The 20666-nt window shown below is 43.8% G+C and overlaps 1 protein-coding gene across 1 annotated transcript in view; it reads left to right on the top strand.

Moving 5' to 3' along the window:
- The window catches only part of LOC147677797 (ATP-binding cassette sub-family C member 12-like), a 1863878-nt gene that overhangs the window by 823277 nt on the left and 1019935 nt on the right, over positions 1 to 20666 (top strand). Inside the window, exon 15 of the mRNA XM_086945587.1 lies at positions 376 to 579. Within this exon, the coding sequence (XP_086801713.1) occupies positions 376 to 579 (204 nt within the window). The remainder of the gene's footprint in view (positions 1 to 375; positions 580 to 20666) is intronic.

A 20666-nucleotide genomic window follows, 5' to 3' on the forward strand; every position in this document is an offset into this window, starting at 1 on the left:
GAGGATGAATTGGGATGAGACCCAGAATAATTACTATTGACATATCAATTCATGCATTCCACCCATCAGATTTTGTGCTGTTCATGTAAATCTGCCTTAGTGGAAGTGGTCAGCATAAAACTGAAGCTAAACCTCACTGTTGCCCCAGCAGCCAATTTTGTGAGAAGAAGTGCATCCAAGAATCGATGAGTGCTATTGTGAAATGCTAGAAAAGGGGCCCAGTCTAAATGAACTTTAGAAAATAGGCTTATATGTGAGAGGTGTGCTTCTCTGTATTGCATTAAAGGCTCCAAGGCTCCCAGTCAGTGCCGGATTTCTCCCAGAATGCAACAGATTGGCTGAGTAAATGACATCTGTGATTTTTCCCCTGTACAGATAGGTGAGCGAGGCATTAATCTCTCCGGTGGACAGAAGCAAAGGGTCAGCATGGCGCGAGCGGTATATGCCGACAAGGATATCTACCTGTTGGACGATCCCCTCTCCGCTGTTGACGCCCATGTTGGAAAGCACATTTTTGAAGAATGCATTAAAAGAAAGCTGAAGGGGAAGACGGTTGTCCTTGTTACTCATCAACTGCAGGTGACACGTGCTAAACGGGTTTTACGGAAAATATTTCAATTTTCAGCTTGAGGCATATTTGTAAATTAGTAATCAATTAAGTGACTGCAAGAATGTCATAATTCTATTCTATTGTAACAAACACAGAGCCACCCAATTATCCCGCGAGTACTGGGTACAATATTGACAAATTTACATAAGTGTCCCCTAAGGAATTATTTCTCAATTATTTCTTATTTATAAATAGTCACAGCACGTGAGCATATATTGAACAATACATGGGATTCTTCTCAAATATCATTATTTATTCTGATCAAAATTCAGTATGGCAACAACACTACTACTAACATTTTCAAATCTCATTGTAAGTAGTATAAAACATCTTTTGCTTCATTTGCATGGACAAATAAAATACCATACATCACAAATTTTTCAAAAGGACATTAAAACGTTTCAAAAAACACAAAAGTGCATTTGTGAGCAAATCGATGTTTAAGCGTCGACGTTTCGGTCCAATATTGGTTTAAGAATTCCCCAGGACCATCTTCTGGACGTAAACGTTGCACAACCCTAATTACAATGCAAAGTAAACATGATCAATGAAAAACCCACTTCGTATCCCCTTAAAAAGTATCGTCTGCTCACCCGAAAAGACACCAAAAAAGGAAGGAATGAATCCTGCAACACCGTGTCTACACCTTTTCAAATGTTTAATCAAAGAGTGCTCACCCAAAGGGTAACTAATAACATATAAAGACCAGGAACCCAAATAATTACTAAAAAAGTGTACATAGACAACATACCTAATACTCCCAGCCGGAAGTTTCAATACGCCAAGTGGACCTCAATGTCAAAGCATCTAAAAATACTGAAAAAGCCACCTACTGATTACAAAACAGCTTTCTTATATACTTAAAAAAATCTGACTCAAACAACTCAGTATTCTACTCACTCATTTACAGAGCTGGTGTTCCCAATCGTCGACCCTATATAATAAAAATAGAAAGAAGAAACCCCAAACCAACACTTAACGTCTACTCATAAATGACTTCCTATAAGGAAAACAATCGAAGGAACCCAAAAGAGGAACTTACAAACTCAGTTTGGGATTTTTAATCTGCAAATCAAATGCAATGATACATAATTAATATGGCGTGTTCTACACCCGTAGTTAAAGCCTAAAGCAGCCACCAACAATGTGGTGAAGTAAAGTAAGAACAAATCACTTACTATCCACGTCTGTGTATCCTAAGTTGTACACCTATAGACAATAAGAAGGATATTAGCTTCTTAGACTCAGAAATAGAATCTTTCCATTACGGATGGAAACATAAAGGACAAAGACTTACTAGAAGAGGTAGACGCTGCCGCCACAGTCCGACCGATATTCTTCGTCTGAATCGGATCGGAAAAGCACCACCTATACAAACAAATGGCAAGGCGTGATGACGTCACAGCACGTTCTAATCTCGCGGCCATCTTAGAATGGTGTCAATAGACCCAATGTCGAGTATTTAAATATCACTTAGTATTTTATACAGTGACTCATATGGTGTCGCTGGTTAAGATATAAATGTGACATCCATATCTATATTGGCCCAGATTAAAAATACGAGTCAAAATGCAATTCAGATCATTCGCGATGGTAGCATACTATTTACTAAGTATTTAAATATCACTTAGTATTTTATACAGTGACTCATATGGTGTCGCTGGTTAAGATATAAATGTAACATCCATATCTATATTGGCCCAGATTAAAAATACGAGTCAAAATCCAATTCAGATTACTCGCGATGGTAGCATACTATAACACCATCTTAGAACAATAATCTACAGTTGTCGGACCATCTTTATATGGCTGAGTCAAAATACATATAAACTCACTCTCAATGGTGGCATACTATAACATCTTGGAGCGATAACCAACAGACGTTGGAGAATCTATCGTGTAACCAAAGAGCAAATTGAATCTAGTGTACCACTATCCAAATGATGTAACAAGATATAGGTACAAACACTTGTATCTAAAAATTATAAAGTTGCCAATGTATGCCATTCGATAAGCGAGTTTAATCCCTTAGCCACAGTGTCACACGACCAAATCCACCCATTCTCCTTTAAGGTGAGCTGACGGTCAACATTGTGATGTCGTTTAGTACTTTTGACCACATCCAAGACAAACCATTCCATGTCTAACGGCAAGTGTGCCTTTTGTTGGTAATGTTCTACTAGTGGAGCAGTGATCACATTGTATCTTATACGAGATTGGTGCTGTAAAATTCGTTTTTTAACCTCCCGTGTGGTCTTTCCGATGTAATTTAGCCCACATGGACTTCTTCAGACCCATCCCACACTATACAGACGTCATCTATATACCTTAGATAATGGACCAGATGTTTGCTGAAGGGATTGTTCTCATAAATTACCTTGTCCTCGAAATTTGCCACATAAAGATTGGCAATGTCCGGCGCAAAAATTGCGCCCATTGCTACGCCCTGTTGTTGGACATAGAAATCACGGTTAAACAGAAAATAGTTTTCTTCTAGGGCAATTTTGGCACATTGGACAATGAAGTCTGTAGGTACCTGATGGGGGCGTATGGAGGTTAAAAAACGAATTTTACAGCACCAAACTCGTATAAGATGCAATGTGATCACTGCTCCACTAGTAGAATATTACCAACAAAAGGCACACTTGCCGTCAGATATGGAATGGTTTGTCTTGGATGTGGTCAAAAGTACTAAATGACATCACAATGTTGACCGTCTGCTCACCTTAAAGGAGAATAGATGGATTTGGTCCTGTGACACTGTGGCTAAGGGGTTAAACTCGCTTATCGAATGGCATACATTGGCAACTTTATAATTTTTAGATACGAGTGTTTGTACCTATATCTTGTTACATTATTTGGATAGTGGTACACTAGATTCAATTTGCTCTTTGGTTACACCCTAGATTCTCCAACGTCTGTTGGTAATCGCTCCAAGATGTTATAGTATGCCACCATTGAGAGTGAGCTTATATGTATTTTGACTCAGCCATATAAAGATGGTCCGACAACTGTAGATTATTGTTCTAAGATGGTGTTATAGTATGCTCCCATCGCGAGTGATCTGAATTGGATTTTGACTCGTATTTTTAATCTGGGCCAATATAGATATGGATGTTACATTTATATCTTAACCAGCGACACCATATGAGTCACTGTATAAAATACTAAGTGATATTTAAATACTCGACATTAGGTCTATTGGCACCATTCTAAGATGGCCGCGAGATTAGAACGTTCTGTGACGACATCACGCCTTGCCATTTGTTTGAATAGGTGGCGCTTTTCCGATCCGATTCAGACGAAGAATATCGGTCTATCTGTGGCGGCAGCGTCTACCTCTTCTAGTAAGTCTTTGTCCTTTATGTTTCCATCCGTAATGGAAAGATTCTATTTCTGAGTCTAAGAAGCTAATATCCTTCTTATTGTCTATAGGTGTACAACTTAGGATACACAGACGTGGATAGTAAGTGATTTGTTCTTACTTTACTTCACCACATTGTTGGTGGCTGCTTTAGGCTTTAGCTACGGGTGTAGAACACGTCATATTAATTATGTATCATTCCATTTGATTTGCAGATTAAAAATCCCGAACTGAGTTTGTAAGTTCCTCTTTTGGGTTCCTTTGATTGTTTTCCTTATAGGAAGTCATTTATGAGTAGACGTTAAGTGTTGGTTTGGGGTTTCCTTTCTATTTTTATTATATAGGGTCGACGATTGGGAACACCAGCTCTGTAAATAAGTGAGTAGAATACTGAGTTGTTTGAGTCACACCTTTTTTAAGTATATGAGAAAGCTGTTTTGTAATCAGTAGGTGGCTTTTTCAGTATTTTTAGATGCTTGGACATTGAGGTCCACTTGGCGTATTGAAACTTCCGGCTGGGAGTATTAGGTATGTTGTCTATGTACACTTTTTTAGTAATTATTTGGGTTCCTGGTCTTTATATGTTATTAGTTACACTTTGGGTGAGCACTCTTTGATTAAACATTTGAATATGTGTAGACACGGTGTTGCAGGATTAATTCCTTCATCTTTTGGTGTCTTTTCGGGTGAGCAGACGATACTTTTTACAGGGATACGAAGTGGGTTTTTCATTAATCATGTTTACTTTGCATTGTAATTAGGGTTGTGCAACGTTTACATCCTGAAGATGGTCCTGGGGAATTCTTAAACCAATATTGGACCGAAACGTCGACGCTTAAACATCGATTTGCTCACAAATGCACTTTTGTGTTTTTTGAAACGTTTAAATGTCCTTTTGAAAAATCTGTGATGTATGGTATTTTATTTGTCCATGCAAATGAAGCAAAAGATGTTTTATACTACTTACAATGAGATTTGAAAATGTTAGTATTATTGTTGTTGCCATACTGAATTTTGATCAGAATGAATAATGATATTTGAGAAGAATCCCATATATTGTTCAATATATGCTCACGTGCTGTGACTATTTATAAATAAGAAATAATTGAGAAATAATTCCTTGCGGAACACTTATGTAAATTTGTCAATAATTCTATTCTATACTTATACCTACATGAATGTCATGAAATGCTATTAGTTGTATGGATTGTGTGTCTTATATATTTTTCTATTGTTGGCCTTCTACTCTGAGAAAGGCAGTTTTTGTTTTTAGCTATGTTGTCTTTTCTGTTTGCTTTGTTTTTCTTACCCACAAAGTATTTCAAATTACAGAAAATTACCACAACTAGGTTATATAGACACGAGAAGAGTAACTGTCTCGAACCAAGCGGTTCAGCTCTATATAATCTCTCTGGTTGTCCAGACAGAGCAACAGAAATGGAAAGAAAACACAGGGCGCGCGAGGACTTTGTTTGGATGAAAGCACTGTAAGTGTCAAGTGCCAAAAGTCTGTACGTTTTTTGATGCAGTGAAATATCACTGAATACTGAAAAATTTTCTTCTGTTGACTGCTTTCAATGATAGCTTAATATAGATATCTTTGGTCAGTTTATATCGCCCTCTTTTCATGGGAAGGTAGGTATACAATATATGAAGGTCTCCTTGATTGGCGAGTCTTACTTTTTAAAATGTTAGTGCTGAGCAATTGACTTTGTCAATGCTTGTTTGGATAATTATGATCTAAAACACCTCCGGTGTGTAACAAGTACAAGCATTCCAAGATAGCCACAGATGTGCGCACACATGTGCATGTGTCATTGTTTTGTAATGTGGAAATAAGCATTTGAAGAAGGCAGTCGATGTGTACACATGTAAGGTAAAACAATGACAGAACCATTTTGCCATTTTGGAATAGTTAATAAAGTTTTGTTTACCATTCTATGGTTCCCTGTCAAACCCCTGTCTAGAGGGCCACACGGCAGCCAGAGCTGTTAGGCTCATTCTTTGGTAGGTGAGATTGCCACCTTTGATGTCCAGGTCTTGCACTAGGCATAGTCTCAGCTCCCTACAGCAAATGTTACAGACTTCAGGTGAGGTCTCCTTACCGCTGGGAGACTGTAAAGTTTGATTTAGTCCATTATGAGGCGTTCTTCTCTGTGATCATACTGCAGAAGAAGCACTTCTGCAGCGAATGCTCAGGCCAAATAATGACTCTAAATGTATTCTTTGGTAATCTCAATTTTGTTTTTATGAGGTTGCATTCTCCATGTTGTTTTAGCAATTTGTGGACTCATATGTTTTACTTTATTTGAGTACATTTCTTCTGGCTCACCTCTATTGACCTGAACCAGTTGAGCATAGATCCTTTCCCCTGCTTCTCTTCCTGCCCGCTCTTCGTCCCACCACGGCGTTGCCCGTTTGTGTTGAGAGAGCGAGCGAGCAAGTAAGCAAGAACGAACTCCTCCTACTTCTGGTTCCTGCGTGATCACAGGAGTTGACGATCTAGCTGTTTTGTTTTCTTCCATTACCTATTTAAACAGTATGACTCCGGTGACGCCCAGCGGATTCGCTGCTGGTGTGCCAAAGGCAATCCCGTCTGCGCCCATCCGCGCTCGGACCATGTTCAGCGCCAGCCACCCTGACGGTTTTCCATTGCAACAGGTAACTAACTCTTCGATGTTATACAAGTGATGAATTGGTTTCTTATAGGGAACACTATAAGTACTGTTTAGAACCTAAGCTGGGACTACAAGACTTATCAAGTTTTAGGACCTGCCCACAATGCCAGTCCACTTTGACTAACATAAAAATTAAAGGTGTACGCCACAATGTCCACCAATATTCTCTCTAACACCCGGGCAAAAATTATCAATACTATTCTTTCTAATACAGGGCCAACATTTTTTTAATCAACGCTCATAAATGCTAGATCACGGGTAAAAAATGCCCTGGATTTTGCTGACTTTTTAGATTATCATGCACTGGACATGGCTTTCATTACAGAGACGTGTGCAGATGAGGGTCGGAGCCTGACCTTATTACAGCTTCTCCCACTGTATGTGCAATCTCCACACTAGATCGTCCAATAAAATGGGGTGGGGGCTAGCACTTATCTATCTGAGTTCAAACTGTTGAAAGTGTTATTGTTTATTGTGTAATTACTTAAAATCATTACAATTTGTAGGGAATAAAAATTATCATGACACGATAAGCAAAATAGCCACTGGACCATAACAATTATGTTCACGAACCAGTAACGAACAACATACAATTAATAAAGATACGAATAATATAAGAAATAGGTGTTGCGCATGCACGTCTTATGCTAATGTGCTAAGTGCTATGCTACCTAATTAAGGTGCTGAAATGCCTGGAAAAGTTGGGCGTATTAGGTATAGGCTGCCTTCAATGATTCTTATATCTATCTATATTTAAAACTTTAAAACATGAAGTTCAGGGCATGTGAGTTAAATTAAAAACATTTTGTCTTGTTTCAAAGTCCTGCTGTAAGTTTTTTCTGTTATAAATTGTACATGGGACTCTTAGTCTTATAGACGCGTACAGTGCAACAGTGTTTGGTCTAAAACCCATTCCCAAAGCTGATCTTTCGGCTTACTCTCTGATAGTCTCCAAGTCTGCTTGCCGGAGGAGTTTCCTCAATTAAGCAAGGTATTTTACGCCACAACAGGAGAGGATTTTTGAGGAGCCTTCCATCCAGTTGATCACAGCTTGACTGCATGAGCGAATATTTAACTCGTTAAAAGTGGGTTTTAAAAGCAATTTCCTCAAGTCCTTAACTGCCAGGCAAGCACACAACAAGTGAGTTATTGTTTCGTTGGGAAAGCCACATGATCAACAGTGTGCGTCTTTTTGATTGCCTCTCCATGATGGCTGTAGGTCCTTTGTGTCGTGTATTCCTAAGCGAAGATGAATAAAGATCTTTTTTATTGCTATACTAAAATGGGCTGCTAGATAGGCTTGGGGCTTTTTATGTGTGTAGGAATTTATCACTGATGTCGTTTGGACAGTGTTTTTTTGTCTTCCAAGAGGGATTTCTTCTTTGCAGAATCATTGCTGGACCTGTTAAAGTTTGTCTGTCCTATCATACTGTCCCATACTGATTGAATATCAAGTTCGACCAAGGATTTTCTTAGGTATGCTCCCCACGTGTTGGTTGTTTCTTGGTCCATCCGGGCTTTGATCTCTTTCCAGAATAAACTGTTCAATGTGCTGGGCTCTGATGATTGAAATCTGTGGTACAGCTTCGCAAATGCATTCATGCCACAACATTTCTGATTTGAAGGTCGAATTCCAGCCATACCTGTGCTGGGATGCAGACTTCGGGAGATTAAAAACAACTTTTTTAACCCTGGTCTGGTGCTCGTTTCATAATTCAGACAACTTTCCACATCATGTCTCTAGACGGTATGACAGGGTGGGTAGAGTTTGAGCAGCCATAACTTTTAAGAGGTGATTGTAGGCCGCAAAGCCCAGTTTTTGTTCAATAGCCTTAGGCGAAGATTAGTGATTGGGCTTTAGCTCTTAGGTCCGATTTTTGTTCCTTGTGGGTCATTCCTCGCCCAAGTTTTATACCAAGATATTTATAAGACACCTGCTCTTCGACTGGTACCCCATTAACATGCTATTGAACTCGTTTGTCAACTCAAGGTTTTCCTGGTCGAGGTAAATCGCTAAGTAATTTATTGCTCTTTGCAGGCCAATCAGGCTTTGACTCAACAGCACATTGTCATCTGCGTACTGTAAAAAAAGGACTGGTTCTTTGGCCAAGTTTGGCGGGTGACAGTTGGCCGATTGCATGTAATTTGTTATGTCCACAAGAAACAGATTAAATAGGCTCGGGCCAGTGCACAGCCTTTATTTAGGCCGTGCTGTGTTTTTATACTGGCTGTTACTCTGTTCCCGTCCCCTAGTTTCACTCTTGCCCGGGTTTCTCTGTGTAGGGCGACAATTGCATCCAATAATTTAATCGGTAGCCCCCAGGTTTTTAGTTTTTCACAAAGTTGGTTTCTGGTCACTCTATTAAACGCTGATTTCGGATCGATGAAGCATGCATATAATCGCGTTTTTCTTTTTGCTGCTTTTTCTGTTAGAAGTGCCAGGACTGACAGATATGTTCAATCAATCAATCAGAGTACTTGTAAAGCGCGCTACTTACTCGTGAGGGTCTCAAGGTGCTATGGGGAGGTGGGGTGCTGCTACTGCTTGAAGAGCCAGGTCTTGAGAAGTCTTCTGAAGGCGAGTAGGTCTTGGGTCTGCCGTATGTGGGTAGGGGGGGTGTTCCAGGTCTTGGCAGCGAGGTAGGAGAAGGATCTGCCACCGGAGGTCGTTCGTTGGATGCAGAGGACAGCGGCGAGGGTGAGGCTGGCGGAGCGAAGCTGGCGGGTGGGGGTGTAGAAGCTGAGTCTGCTGTTCAGGTAGGCTGGTCCGGCATTGTGGAGTGCTTTGTGTGCATGGGTGAGGAGCTTGAAGGTGATCCTTTTGTCGACGGGGAGCCAGTGTAGGTCTCTCAGGTGGGGGGTGATGTGGCTGCGGCGGGGGACGTTGACGATCAGTCAGACGGAGACGTTTTGGATGCATTGTAGTCAACATAGGTGTTTGGCTGGGATTCCTGCATAGATTGCGTTGCTGTAGTCGTCTTGTGCTGACGAGGGCCTGTGTCACCGTTCTTCTTGTTTTGGTCGGGATCCACCTGCAGATCCTGTGGAGCATGCGGAGGGTGTTGTAGCAGGAGGAGGAGACGGCGTTGACCTGCTTAGACATGGAGAGGGAGGAGTCGAGGATGAATCCTAGGTTGCGTGCATGGTCAGTGGGTGTTGGTGCTGTTCCCAGTGTGGTCGGCCACCAGGAGTCATCCCAGGCTGAGGTGGTGGGTCCGAGGATGACGACCTCTGTCTTGTCTGAGTTCAGCTTCAGACGGCTGCTCCTCATCCAGTCGGCGATGGCCTTCATTCCCTCGTGGAGGTTGGTTTTGGGGGTGTGTGGGTCCTTGGTGAGAGAGAGGATGAGCTGGGTGTCGTCGGCATATGTTATGTTATGTTATGTTATTTATTCTTTTGTATAGCGCTCGGCTACTCAAAAAGAGTGTCCCGGCGCTTTATTGGAAAAGGAAAACTGCGACAGAATAACATAACACCGATAAAAGAAAGAACAGAGTGCCAAACAAAAACTCACAAACAAAACAGGCTACTGAGTAAACAACCAAGTTTTAAGGCCTTTTCTAAAAGCCAACAGGCTAGTCGCTCCCCGCAGAGCAAGCGGCAAAGAGTTCCACAACTGTGGTGCCAGCAATCCAAAAGAGCGGCCACCGAGGCGCGCTCTCTTTACACGCGGAACAACTGCCAAGTACAGGGATTCCAACCTCAGAGACCTGGTCGGTTGATAAAAGACCAGTCTCTTTTGAAGGTACTTTGCTCCCCCCTCGTGGAGAGCTTTATAGGCCAGAGTCAGAGCCTTAAAGGCGATCCGTTTCCAGATGGGAAGCCAGTGCAAGGTTTTCAACAGGCGTAGGAGATGATGTTCAGATTGTGATGGCGGGCCACTTGTGCGAGGGGGGCCATGTAGATGTTGAACAGCATCGGGCTGAGAGATGAGCCCTGGGGGAAGCCGCAGATAATTTGGGTGGCTTCGGATCGGAAGGGTGGGAGGCAGATGCTCTCGGTTCTGCTGGAGAGGAAGGACGTGGTCCAGTCAAGGGCCTTCTCTTGGATTCCGGCTTCTAGGAAGCGTGCCTTTAGATTGCGATGGGAGACCGTGTCGAAGGCAGCTGACAGGTCCAGGAGGACGAGGGCTGATGTTTCGCCGTTGTTTAGTTGGCGCCTGATGTCGTCTGTGGCGGCAATGAGGACTGTCTCGGTGCTGTGGTTTCGTCTGAATCCGGACTGGGACGGGTCCAAGATGTTGTTGTCTTCCAGGTGGCGGGCCAATTGCATGTTGACGATTTTCTTGATGACCTTTGCCGGGAACGGGAGCAGGGATATGGGCCGGAAGTTCTTGAGGTCCTTGGGGTCCACCTTGGGCTTCTTGAGGAGGGCGTTAATTTCGGCGTGCTTCCAGCTTTCCGGGAATGTCGCTGTTTCAAAGGAGATGTTGATGACCTTCCGTAGTTGGGGTGCGATGGCTGCATCTGCTTTGCTGAATACGTGGTGTGGGCACGGGTCTGACGGAGATCCTGAGTGGATGGAGTTCATGACCTTGCGTGTCTCGTCGTTGTTGATGTTGGACCAGGTGGTCAGGCGGTTGGCCCTGGTAGTGTTCACAGGGGAGGTGGAGTCTGGCATAGTCGGGGTGGTCATGGTGTTGAAGCTGTCGTGGATGTCAGCGATCTAGTGGTGGAAGAAGATGGCTAGTGAGTCGCACAGTTCTTGTGAGGGTGGGATGTCGTTGGCATTGGCGCTGGGGTTGGAGAGTTCCTTTACGATGCTGAAGAGCTCTTTGCTGTTGTGTGTGTTGTTATCCAAGCGGTCTTTGAAGGAGGATCTCTTGGCTAATCTGATGAGGTGGTGATGTCTGCGGGTGGCGTCCTTGTGGGCTGCGTGGTTGTCCGGTGTGCGTTAATGGAGCCATATATTCTCCAGTTTCCGTCATGCACGTTTGGAGGTCTGGAGCGCGTCGGTGAACCAGGTGGCTCTCTTGCTGGCGTGGCTGTTGGAGGGTTTCTTTAGCGGGCGAGGGTGTTGGCGCAGTCGTTCATCCATTGTCTGAGGTTGCAGGCTGCGGGTTCTGGGTTGGTGGGGTCGGCGGCTGGGTTCTGGGCGAGGGGGGTGATCAGCTGGTCTTCGGTGACTTTGCTCCAGCAGTGGCGAGGCAGCTGTAGGGTGCGGTGGTGCGTGGTTGATTTCTTGAAGGTGAAATGGATGCAGCGGTGGTCGGTCCAGTAGAGTTCGTGGTGTGGTCAAAGGCGACGTGGGTGCCTGTGGAGAAGATTGGGTCCAGCGTGTGGCTGACGGCATGGGTGGGTGCGGTGACGAGTTGTCTGAGGCCAAGGTTGGCCAGGTTGTCGATCAGGGTGGCCTAGTTGGCGTCGTTGTTGTTCTCGAGGTGGAAGTTCAGGTCCCCGAGGAGGATGTAGTCTGTGGAGGTGAGTGCGTGGGTGCTAGCGAGGTCGGCGATGGAGTCGCTGAACTGAGTCCGGGGTCCCGGGGGTCTGTAGATGAGTGTTCCTCTGAGGGTGGTGTTGGGGTTGGTGTGGATCCGAAAGTGTAGGTGTTCAGCGGTGTTCAGGGTGTCATACCGCTTTTGGCCGCCATAAGTGTGGCAGGGTATGCTCAGACGTGAGTCCCTTGCTCACTTTGCCACTGGATTCAAGCAAGCCGGGCTGAAGATGGCTGGAATGCCAGAAACTGGTCCTCGGAATCTTGTTTCCGGTCCAGGGAAGACATGGCTTGGCAGTTCGGGCTGGACTGTTCCCATGAGGCACAGGGTCAGACTGATTTGCATATAGCCATGTCTGAACTGGGGTGGCAGAGTGGGCTAAAGAACGGTGATGGCTTCAACTCAGATCTTTTGACTGGGTGTGAGTGTTTTATTGATTCAGATGCTCCGTCCATCACCACCCCCTTTTGTACCGCTTTTGGCCACCATAAGTGTGGCAGGGTATGCTCAGACGTGAGTCCCTTGCTCACTTTGCCACTGGATTCAAGCAAGCCAGGCTGAAGACGGCTGGAATGCCAGAAACCGGTCCTCGGAAGCTTGTTTCCGGTCCAGGGAAGACATGGCTTGGCAGTTCGGGCTGGACTGTTCCCATGAGGCACAGGGTCAGACTGATTTGCATATAGCCATGTCTGAACTGGGGTGGCAGAGTGGGCTAAAGAACGGTGATGGATTCAACCCAGATCTTTTGACTGGGTGTGAGTGTTTGATTGATTCAGATGCTCCGTCCATCACCACCCCCTTTTGTAACGCTTTTGGCCGCCATAAGTGTGGCAGGGTATGCTCAGACGTGAGTCCCTTGCTCACTTTGCCACTGGATTCAAGCAAGCCGGGCTGAAGACGGCTGGAATGCCAGAAACCGGTCCTCGGAAGCTTGTTTCCGGTCCAGGGAAGACATGGCTTGGCAGTTCGGGCTGGACTGTTCCCATGAGGCACAGGGTCAGACTGATTTGCATATAGCCATGTCTGAACTGGGGTGGCAGAGTGGGCTAAAGAACGGTGATGGATTCAACCCAGATCTTTTGACTGGGTGTGAGTGTTTGATTGATTCAGATGCTCCGTCCATCACCACCCCCTCTTGTACCGCTTTTGGCCGCCATAAGTGAGGCAGGGTATGCTCAGACGTGAGCCCCTTGCTCACTTTGCCACTGGATTCAAGCAAGCCGGGCTGAAGACTGCTGGAATGCCAGAAACCGGTCCTCGGAAGCTTGTTTCCGGTCCAGGGAAGACATGGCTTGGCAGTTCGGGCTGGATTGTTCCCATGAGGCACAGGGTCAGACTGATTTGCATGAAGTAGTATTCAATTGGCAGTGTGAGGAAGTAGCACAAACCAGTGCAACTGATAGCTAAATTCATTTATAAAATTATCTCTCCGCTAAGTTACACAAATAAACCATTATTTAACTGCAGCAACAATGTGTTGTAAAACAGATCGTGTTTTCCTAGTTACAGGATCTTTTTAAACAGCAATAAATCGCTTCTTTGTTTAAAAAAAAATAATAATAATTGCCATCTTGACGAGTTAAACTGAAGCATGCCAGTAAGTTTTAGGACTTGCAATCAGTTTTCACCAGTGTCTAGATGGTCTGTGAGCCAACCATGTTTTACTATTGCATAAATTGATAGTCCTCCTCTTGGGTGCCCAAAGTTTGAGAATCTTTCTGCAAAAGTATGATGTGCAATGTATCCCCGAATTGGAACTGGGTTCAAATTCCATATCTCTTGGAGCAAGAGGAGATCTTGTTTTTGCAAGAAGGCCAGAGTTATGTGTTCTTGGCCCATTTCTTTGAAGCTGTGGACATTCCATGAGCGGATCTTGATGGCGTCCAGACACAATAGTCCAGAATCATGGTTGTCCTGCCTGGTTGCACCCTCTGGTGTCATCTGGACTTATCTTTAGATTTTCATCAGGTACGATTTGTACTCAGTGCCATTGGCATCCAGGACTAGTCCTGACTGGAACTTGCCTGATGCTCAAGGTTTGGTTGACTTGCTGCTGCCTTACACTGTGAGGAATTGTTTTGCTTGAGGGCGTGGAGTTTTGAGCGCCTCATAGGCAGGTTTTTTAACTTTTTCCCAAGGTTTGTTCCATTTTTGGAGTTACAATACTTTTTGCAAGAGGATATGGATACTTTGGGCGTTTATTGAGCCTCAAGGTGATTCCCCAGCCTTCAAACATTGTTCTGGTTGCGTAGATCTAATCCACTAGTTCCTTAGAAGTCCAAGTTGTCAAGGACTCTTCGATATCTGGAGCGGATGCTGTTTGATGGCATTCTACGGCTAAAAGATCTTGTGATGTTATCCCCTTTAGTTTTGGTATCTCTTTGAACAACGCTAGCATGTTCCCTCTGTTGAGAATATCTCATCTTCCTTTGGTAGAATATTCTGACGCAAATGTTAATTTTGATGTGGTCTCAGTGGTTATTTTTATGGAATTGGTTATGAGAGTTGGAAATTTTGTTTTTGGGTGTTGAAGTTTTTGGGTGGCGTGTATTTCAAGGCTGGTTTGAGTTTTTTGACGAACACGTTCTGTGGTGGCCTTTTCGTATGATATGGTTGTGAGGTTTCCTTCTTTTGTTCCTGGCTTAGGAGTCCTAGATTTTGTATATGTTGGTAGCCATGAAGGCTCAATTTTTAACTCTGTGGAAAAGAGTCTACAGATGCGGCCCTTTCTGTTTATTGTGACTGTAATTGGAATTTGAGTACATTGTTCCTTACTTTTTGTTTTTTTTAAACCCTAGTGATTCTTCCATATTTTCTGGTTTATTCGATGTCCTTTCCAGCTCTTTCATGCTGGTTCTTTGTGCCCCCTTGTCTGGACTTGGGCCTCTATAACCTGAGGGTGCTTTTGCTAGCTAGACCCTTTGGGTTTTTGCTTCCCCTTTTTCATTGTCAATCGTTAGTTTTTGGTCTGGTGTCCACTTTTGCGGGTCCCAACTTTTGCGCCACTTCATTAGCCTTTTTTTGGTCAGTAATTGTACCATGTTCCTGGCTCGTGTTCGCTTGCTTGCTGGGGACTTGAACGGACGGGGACACTTGAGTTTTATTTGATTTGTTAAAGTCCACTGGGTTTGATAGGTCTGATCGTGCAATTGCTTCTTTGTGTATCCTGTTTTTTTCCCTGAACGTTGTTTGATTTGTGTATATTGAGAAGATTTTCCCAGGTCCTAAAATTGTTTAGTTTTTATGCTTTAGCCTGACCTTCCTGGTGCGTTTTCGTTGCCTTTTTGTGGGTGTCCCAATAGGCGAAGGATTGACGGTAGTCTATTGCCTAAGATTGGTTGTCCCCTAAATCAGACTTATATTCTTTTTCTTCTTTCTCTAATTCTCCTTTGTTTTTGCAACTTGTCACTTCTGTTGATTGTGTTTCTTTTAGGAACTCCTCTTTGTCCTTGTCCTCATCATTCTTTTGTGTGCCCGCTATTAGTTGAGCCTTACAAGTAGGTTGTACTGCCCCCAGTATGTCTGTTAGTATTTCGGGGAGTTTGGCAAGTTTGTCAATTAGTTTGCTGCAGCCGCAGTCAACTGCTGTTGAGAGTTACTTGTTTGTGGTTCTAAGCTGAACCTGCTTTTGAGTAGAGTTATAATTAGGTCCAGTTTGATATTTATGCCTGCAATGTATTCTGCAATTAGGTTTATCAGGTCAATCTGCACCTCCATTTTGTCTGATTAAAAATTCAATACCCTTATTGCTTGTTCCAGAATTCCTAGCAGGGGTTCACTCCATCGTGCAGTTGGTGTCTCTGAGAGGGACTTTCCTGATGTCACAGACTCTATTTCGATCCAGTTTACTGATGAGATTGTTATTGGAGATGACGGGCTTTAATGGTTTGTTTTTATTTGAAAAGCTTCCATTTTTTTATTTTTCCTCTTGGGGATCTTTTCAGTGGATCGAGTTTAGGAGGGTGGAGCCTACACGGATGTCCGTCCCGTTGGATTGATAGTTGGAGGGAGTTTCCCTTGAATTACTGCTTTTGGTGTGTCTTGCTTTAGTGTGTTAATTTCCAAAATTTGGAGGAAGCTGTCATCATTTGATAAGGAGAAAGAGTGGGTACAGGCTTCATCGGAAAGGGCCGCCTGTTTGATAGAATTATCTAATAGATCCTCCATGAGCTTATTTTTATTGCCCGAAATTGATCATCTTCCAATATCTTTCTTTCGGCTTGCAGGGCAAGCGTTCTGATGCGCCTGTGCCATTATACTTCACTGTCTTCTTTCTGAGGATACTGGAGTTGATCCCTGTGGGTCTTGATTGTCATTTGGGACCTTGCTACAATCAGACTGATAGAGAAGAGAACTGGTTTTAACGGAAGTGGATGTACACTCGTCTTGCTTTTCAGGGGATCCTGGCTTGAGATGGCTTTTTTTATCCATTTTGTTTGGAATTATTGGGCTCGGCAGACCTGATATCTCTTTCGTTGGAGCATAAATTGCTGCCATTGGGTCCTTTCAAAAGAAAAGTTTCTGTTTTCCGGTTATACTGCAGAGATTAAAGAGTGTTGGTTCTAGCGTTTGTGCAGACACAAGCCTCTCTCTCAGCCCGTACGTCTTTCTTTTTTTGCTTGATGTGGCGGTTAATATCATTGAGGAGGTTTTTATTCTTGTTACCACCTGACGGATTTTTCCCGATCTAATTTTTCCCCATGTGGGTTGTTATTCCTTAAGTTAAGTTTGTTCGGTTTTAGTTTGTTTTTGTGGTCACTTTGCCCTTGTGTGAAGAGAATTTTAGTTTTTTTTGTTTTGTTTTGGGAGTGTACACTTCCTCTTCTTATGATCACATTGTAAGTCAGGTTTTGCTGATGACTGAGCTTTCCCTGTGTGTCGAAGAGTGGAATCGGGTTAAATTGCGGGAATGCTCCTTGTAATTTCTATGTTGGCTTGAGCTGGGGGAGACGCAAGGGCTCCCAAGCTGGAATACACCAGATGCCCTGTAAGCTGCACCCAGACATAGTTGGACCGCTTCTGCTGGGAACTGAACTCGCACTCGGCGACTAGTAGCTACTACCACGTCAGCTTGGGCATCCCTTGCCCCGCAATCCACTCTTCTCTTCCTAGCCTTGCCTGTGCTGTGGCCTCTGCAGGGTCTAGGGATGGCGACTGGGTAGCAGCCAGGCAGGGGAAGGCATTGCTGTAGGCCTGGCAAAGGCAGGCCAGCAGGCCAAAAGGCCAACAGGCCAGCAGGCGACCGGACCAGCACCAGTACAGCAATAGTCTCTGGTGCAATCTGATGCCACCCCCCGCTGGCACTGCTCTCTATGATTTGAGTTCATGCTCAGTACGAATTGCTGTGTTAAAGTAATACTGTGGTTGGGGCTGAAGTTTATTGGGTGCTTTTGCCTCAGTGGGAGGTGACTAAAGTCAGACGGGGCACTCCCTGGGGGGGTGCAGGTTCTAGCGTGCAGTGTTGCGGAGTGCTGCCTGGACACACATCGCCTTGTGGCCGAACCGCTGCCCAAGTCGCCGAGCCGCCACCACTGCAACCGGAGCAACGGCCCCACACCAGCATCAAGAGCCTCACAATTGCCTCACAATTGGCAGCAGTGCAGACTCCTGCGCGTTCTCGCAGGCCTTTGGTCTGGTTCCTCTGCCGGTCCCTTTTGCTCATGGCGACCGGGTCAGCTCCCCTTTGTCTGCTCCCCTTTGGCGGTGCTCATTGCTGCGCCTCTCCCTTTCTCCCTTCAGCAACATCAGCCCTATGCGGCTCACCAGCGGAAGTCAGGCACCAGAAGTCAGGCTCCGCAATGACCCGTTCACCCATATCGGATTCATCCTAAAGTCTCCGCTTAGCCTCTATGAGCCGTATTGAACTGTGAGGCGCTAGCCTTCAAAATTGTCCTAACTAATCATTACTCCTTTAATGTGGCTTTAAGTTATAGCCGCCTAGGCCAGAGGAGTATTTTTGAATAATAGTAGCCAAGTTTTGGATATTAAAGTTCACTCCCCTTATTTTACCATTTTAGGGAACTTAAATTTCCAACTCGAGGATACCTCAGATTGAGAAACTGCTATTTTCATTGACTTCCTGGAAAGTGCGGCTCTCACACAGTTAGTGAAAGGCCCTACGCATTCCACTTGCCACTCTATGGACATTATTTTTTCAGATAATCCCTACCTTAGAATTGAATTTATTCTTCTTTTAGTTTGGTTGGATCATTCACATGTGATGTTTTACATTCCTCTGGAAGATGAAGCCAATATTGTGCGCCCCTCTCCGGCCAAAATCTTAAATCGTCCATGGCTTAAAATCACTCAGGAGACCTTCAGGAAACATCTAACTTGCTTTAAACCTGAAACTCCAGCCGATTAGGAAGAGGCCACCAATACCTATTATAACTGGATTACTAGTAAGTTAAACCTTCTGGCACTTTTAAAAATTACTAATAATAAAAGGACTTCTCCGTCTGAACAGTCATTTGATGACAGCCTTAGACTGCAGAAACAAATCTGCTGTAGGCTTGGGATGGCATACTAAATATGATCACAACAACAAAATCTCTTATAAAAAATCAATTCAGCACAATAAAATCAAGATCTCTACTGCTAAGACATGCTACTTTTCGACTAAAATCAAGGCATCGCCTAATACTCCTGAACACATTTTTGCTACTGTAAAAAAGCTGAGGAAACTTCCTGAACCAAAAACACTGGAAGAATTTTGCAATCCTTTAGCAGGCTTCTTGCAGGCCAAAGTTAAAGCAGTCTATGGCTCATTTGGCTCCTCCCATTTGGTAGAGGGAGGACTCACAGTGGGGCTTACCCCCTCTATTTCAAAAGAAATGAATTCCACAGATGTCCTTGCAGATAACACCTCTATCTTTGAAGCTTTTAATCCTATTTCTGACTCATTTGTTCATACTCTTTTCGGTCAGAAAAGGTCAGGCTTGCCCTGGGATCCCTGTCCCCTAAAATTTCTCCATTTACCTCCTGAGGTTACTGGTAATTACCCTAAAGATATCTTCCACAAGATGTTTCGGAATGGTTATTTTCCAAGTGAGTGGAAGAGAGAGTCCATTCTCCTTTTGCTGAAGAGATCTAATCTCGGCTGCAAGGACCCCAACAACTATAGGCTGATTTCTCGGCTGCTTTTTCCGGCTGAGATCGTAGAAAAGACAATGAATATTGAACTAGCTCTGTTGATTAGGGATAATAATCTCCTGGACGGCACACAATATGGGTTTACCCCCTCTATTTCAAAAGGAATGAATTCCACGGTTGTCCTCCCAGATAACACCCCTATCTTTGAACCTTTTAATCCTATTTCTGACTGATTTGTTCAGACTCTTTTCGGTCAGAAAAGGTCAGGCTTGCCCTGGGATCCCTGTCCCCTAAAGCTTCTCCATTTACCTCCTGAGGTTACGGGTAATTACCTTAAAGATATCTTCCACAAGATGTTTCGGAATGGTTATTTTCCGAGAGAGTGGAAGAGAGAGTCCATTCTCCTTTTGCTGAAGAGATCTAATCTCGACTGCAAGGACCCCAACAACTATAGGCTGATTTCTCGCCTGCTTTTTCCGGCTGAGATCGTAGAAAAGACAATGAATATTGAACTAGCTCAGTTCCTTAAAGATAATTATCTCCTGGACAGCACACAATATGGGTTTAAAAAGCCAATATAGTACCAATCTGGCACCGACAAATATCTCGGAGGAGATAATGGACGTTTTGGACAGAGGTGGGAAGATAGCCTTGAGCCTGTTGGACCTCTCTGCGGTGTTCGACATGGTCAATCACGGTCTTCTCATCGATAAACGTTTTGCTACGGGCAAAAGGGGCAGGGCACTTGAACTACTCAGAACTTTCTTTGCAGGTAGGGAGCAACTGGTATAGCAGGGCTCATCATAAGTCCCTATTTGTCACACCTCCTTGCCACTCTAATAAAGTCAGTTGGCTTTACCATGGTGTCATATGCTAATGAGACGTAGATAGTGACATCACTGGTTGGTGATCCTGAGGATACCGCTTTTAGATTCCATGGTTGTATGCATGACGTTGGAAAGTGGATTTCCAAATTTATATAACATTTTGCCTATATATTCACTATTAAGCAAATGGAGATCATGAAGCGCCGGCCTTCATTTTACATTTTTATTACCCATAACAATGGAATAATGAAGTGTTTCCGAAGTTTGGAATAAAGTTGGCAAAAGAAGAAAAAGAATGACATATTCTGACATGGACAAAGATCTAAGGAGGAGTCAGAATATACTTTTCTAGGGTAAGAATCCAGGAAGTGTGCGATGTTAAGCCTAGATCTGACAAAAAAAAACTTTTAGAGTGTCTATAATGGAGAAGAAGGTAAGGTTCAATTCTTTCAATAGTTTGACACAAAACCTTATTTTCAAGCCTTTTTAGTTTTTTCCCTCCTTACCTGTCTTTAATCACTTGAGAATCTCAAGACATAATTATACAGTTACGATCATTACATTATAGCTCTGTGCATCAATTTAAATGTACAGACTATTGGCACTTGAAACTAACCTGCTTACTTACAAACAAACTGCTCATTGTTTCAATTTTTCTTGC

This window comes from Lissotriton vulgaris, chromosome 12 (assembly GCF_964263255.1).
Source record: "Lissotriton vulgaris chromosome 12, aLisVul1.2, whole genome shotgun sequence".
Lineage (NCBI taxonomy): Eukaryota > Metazoa > Chordata > Amphibia > Caudata > Salamandridae > Lissotriton > Lissotriton vulgaris.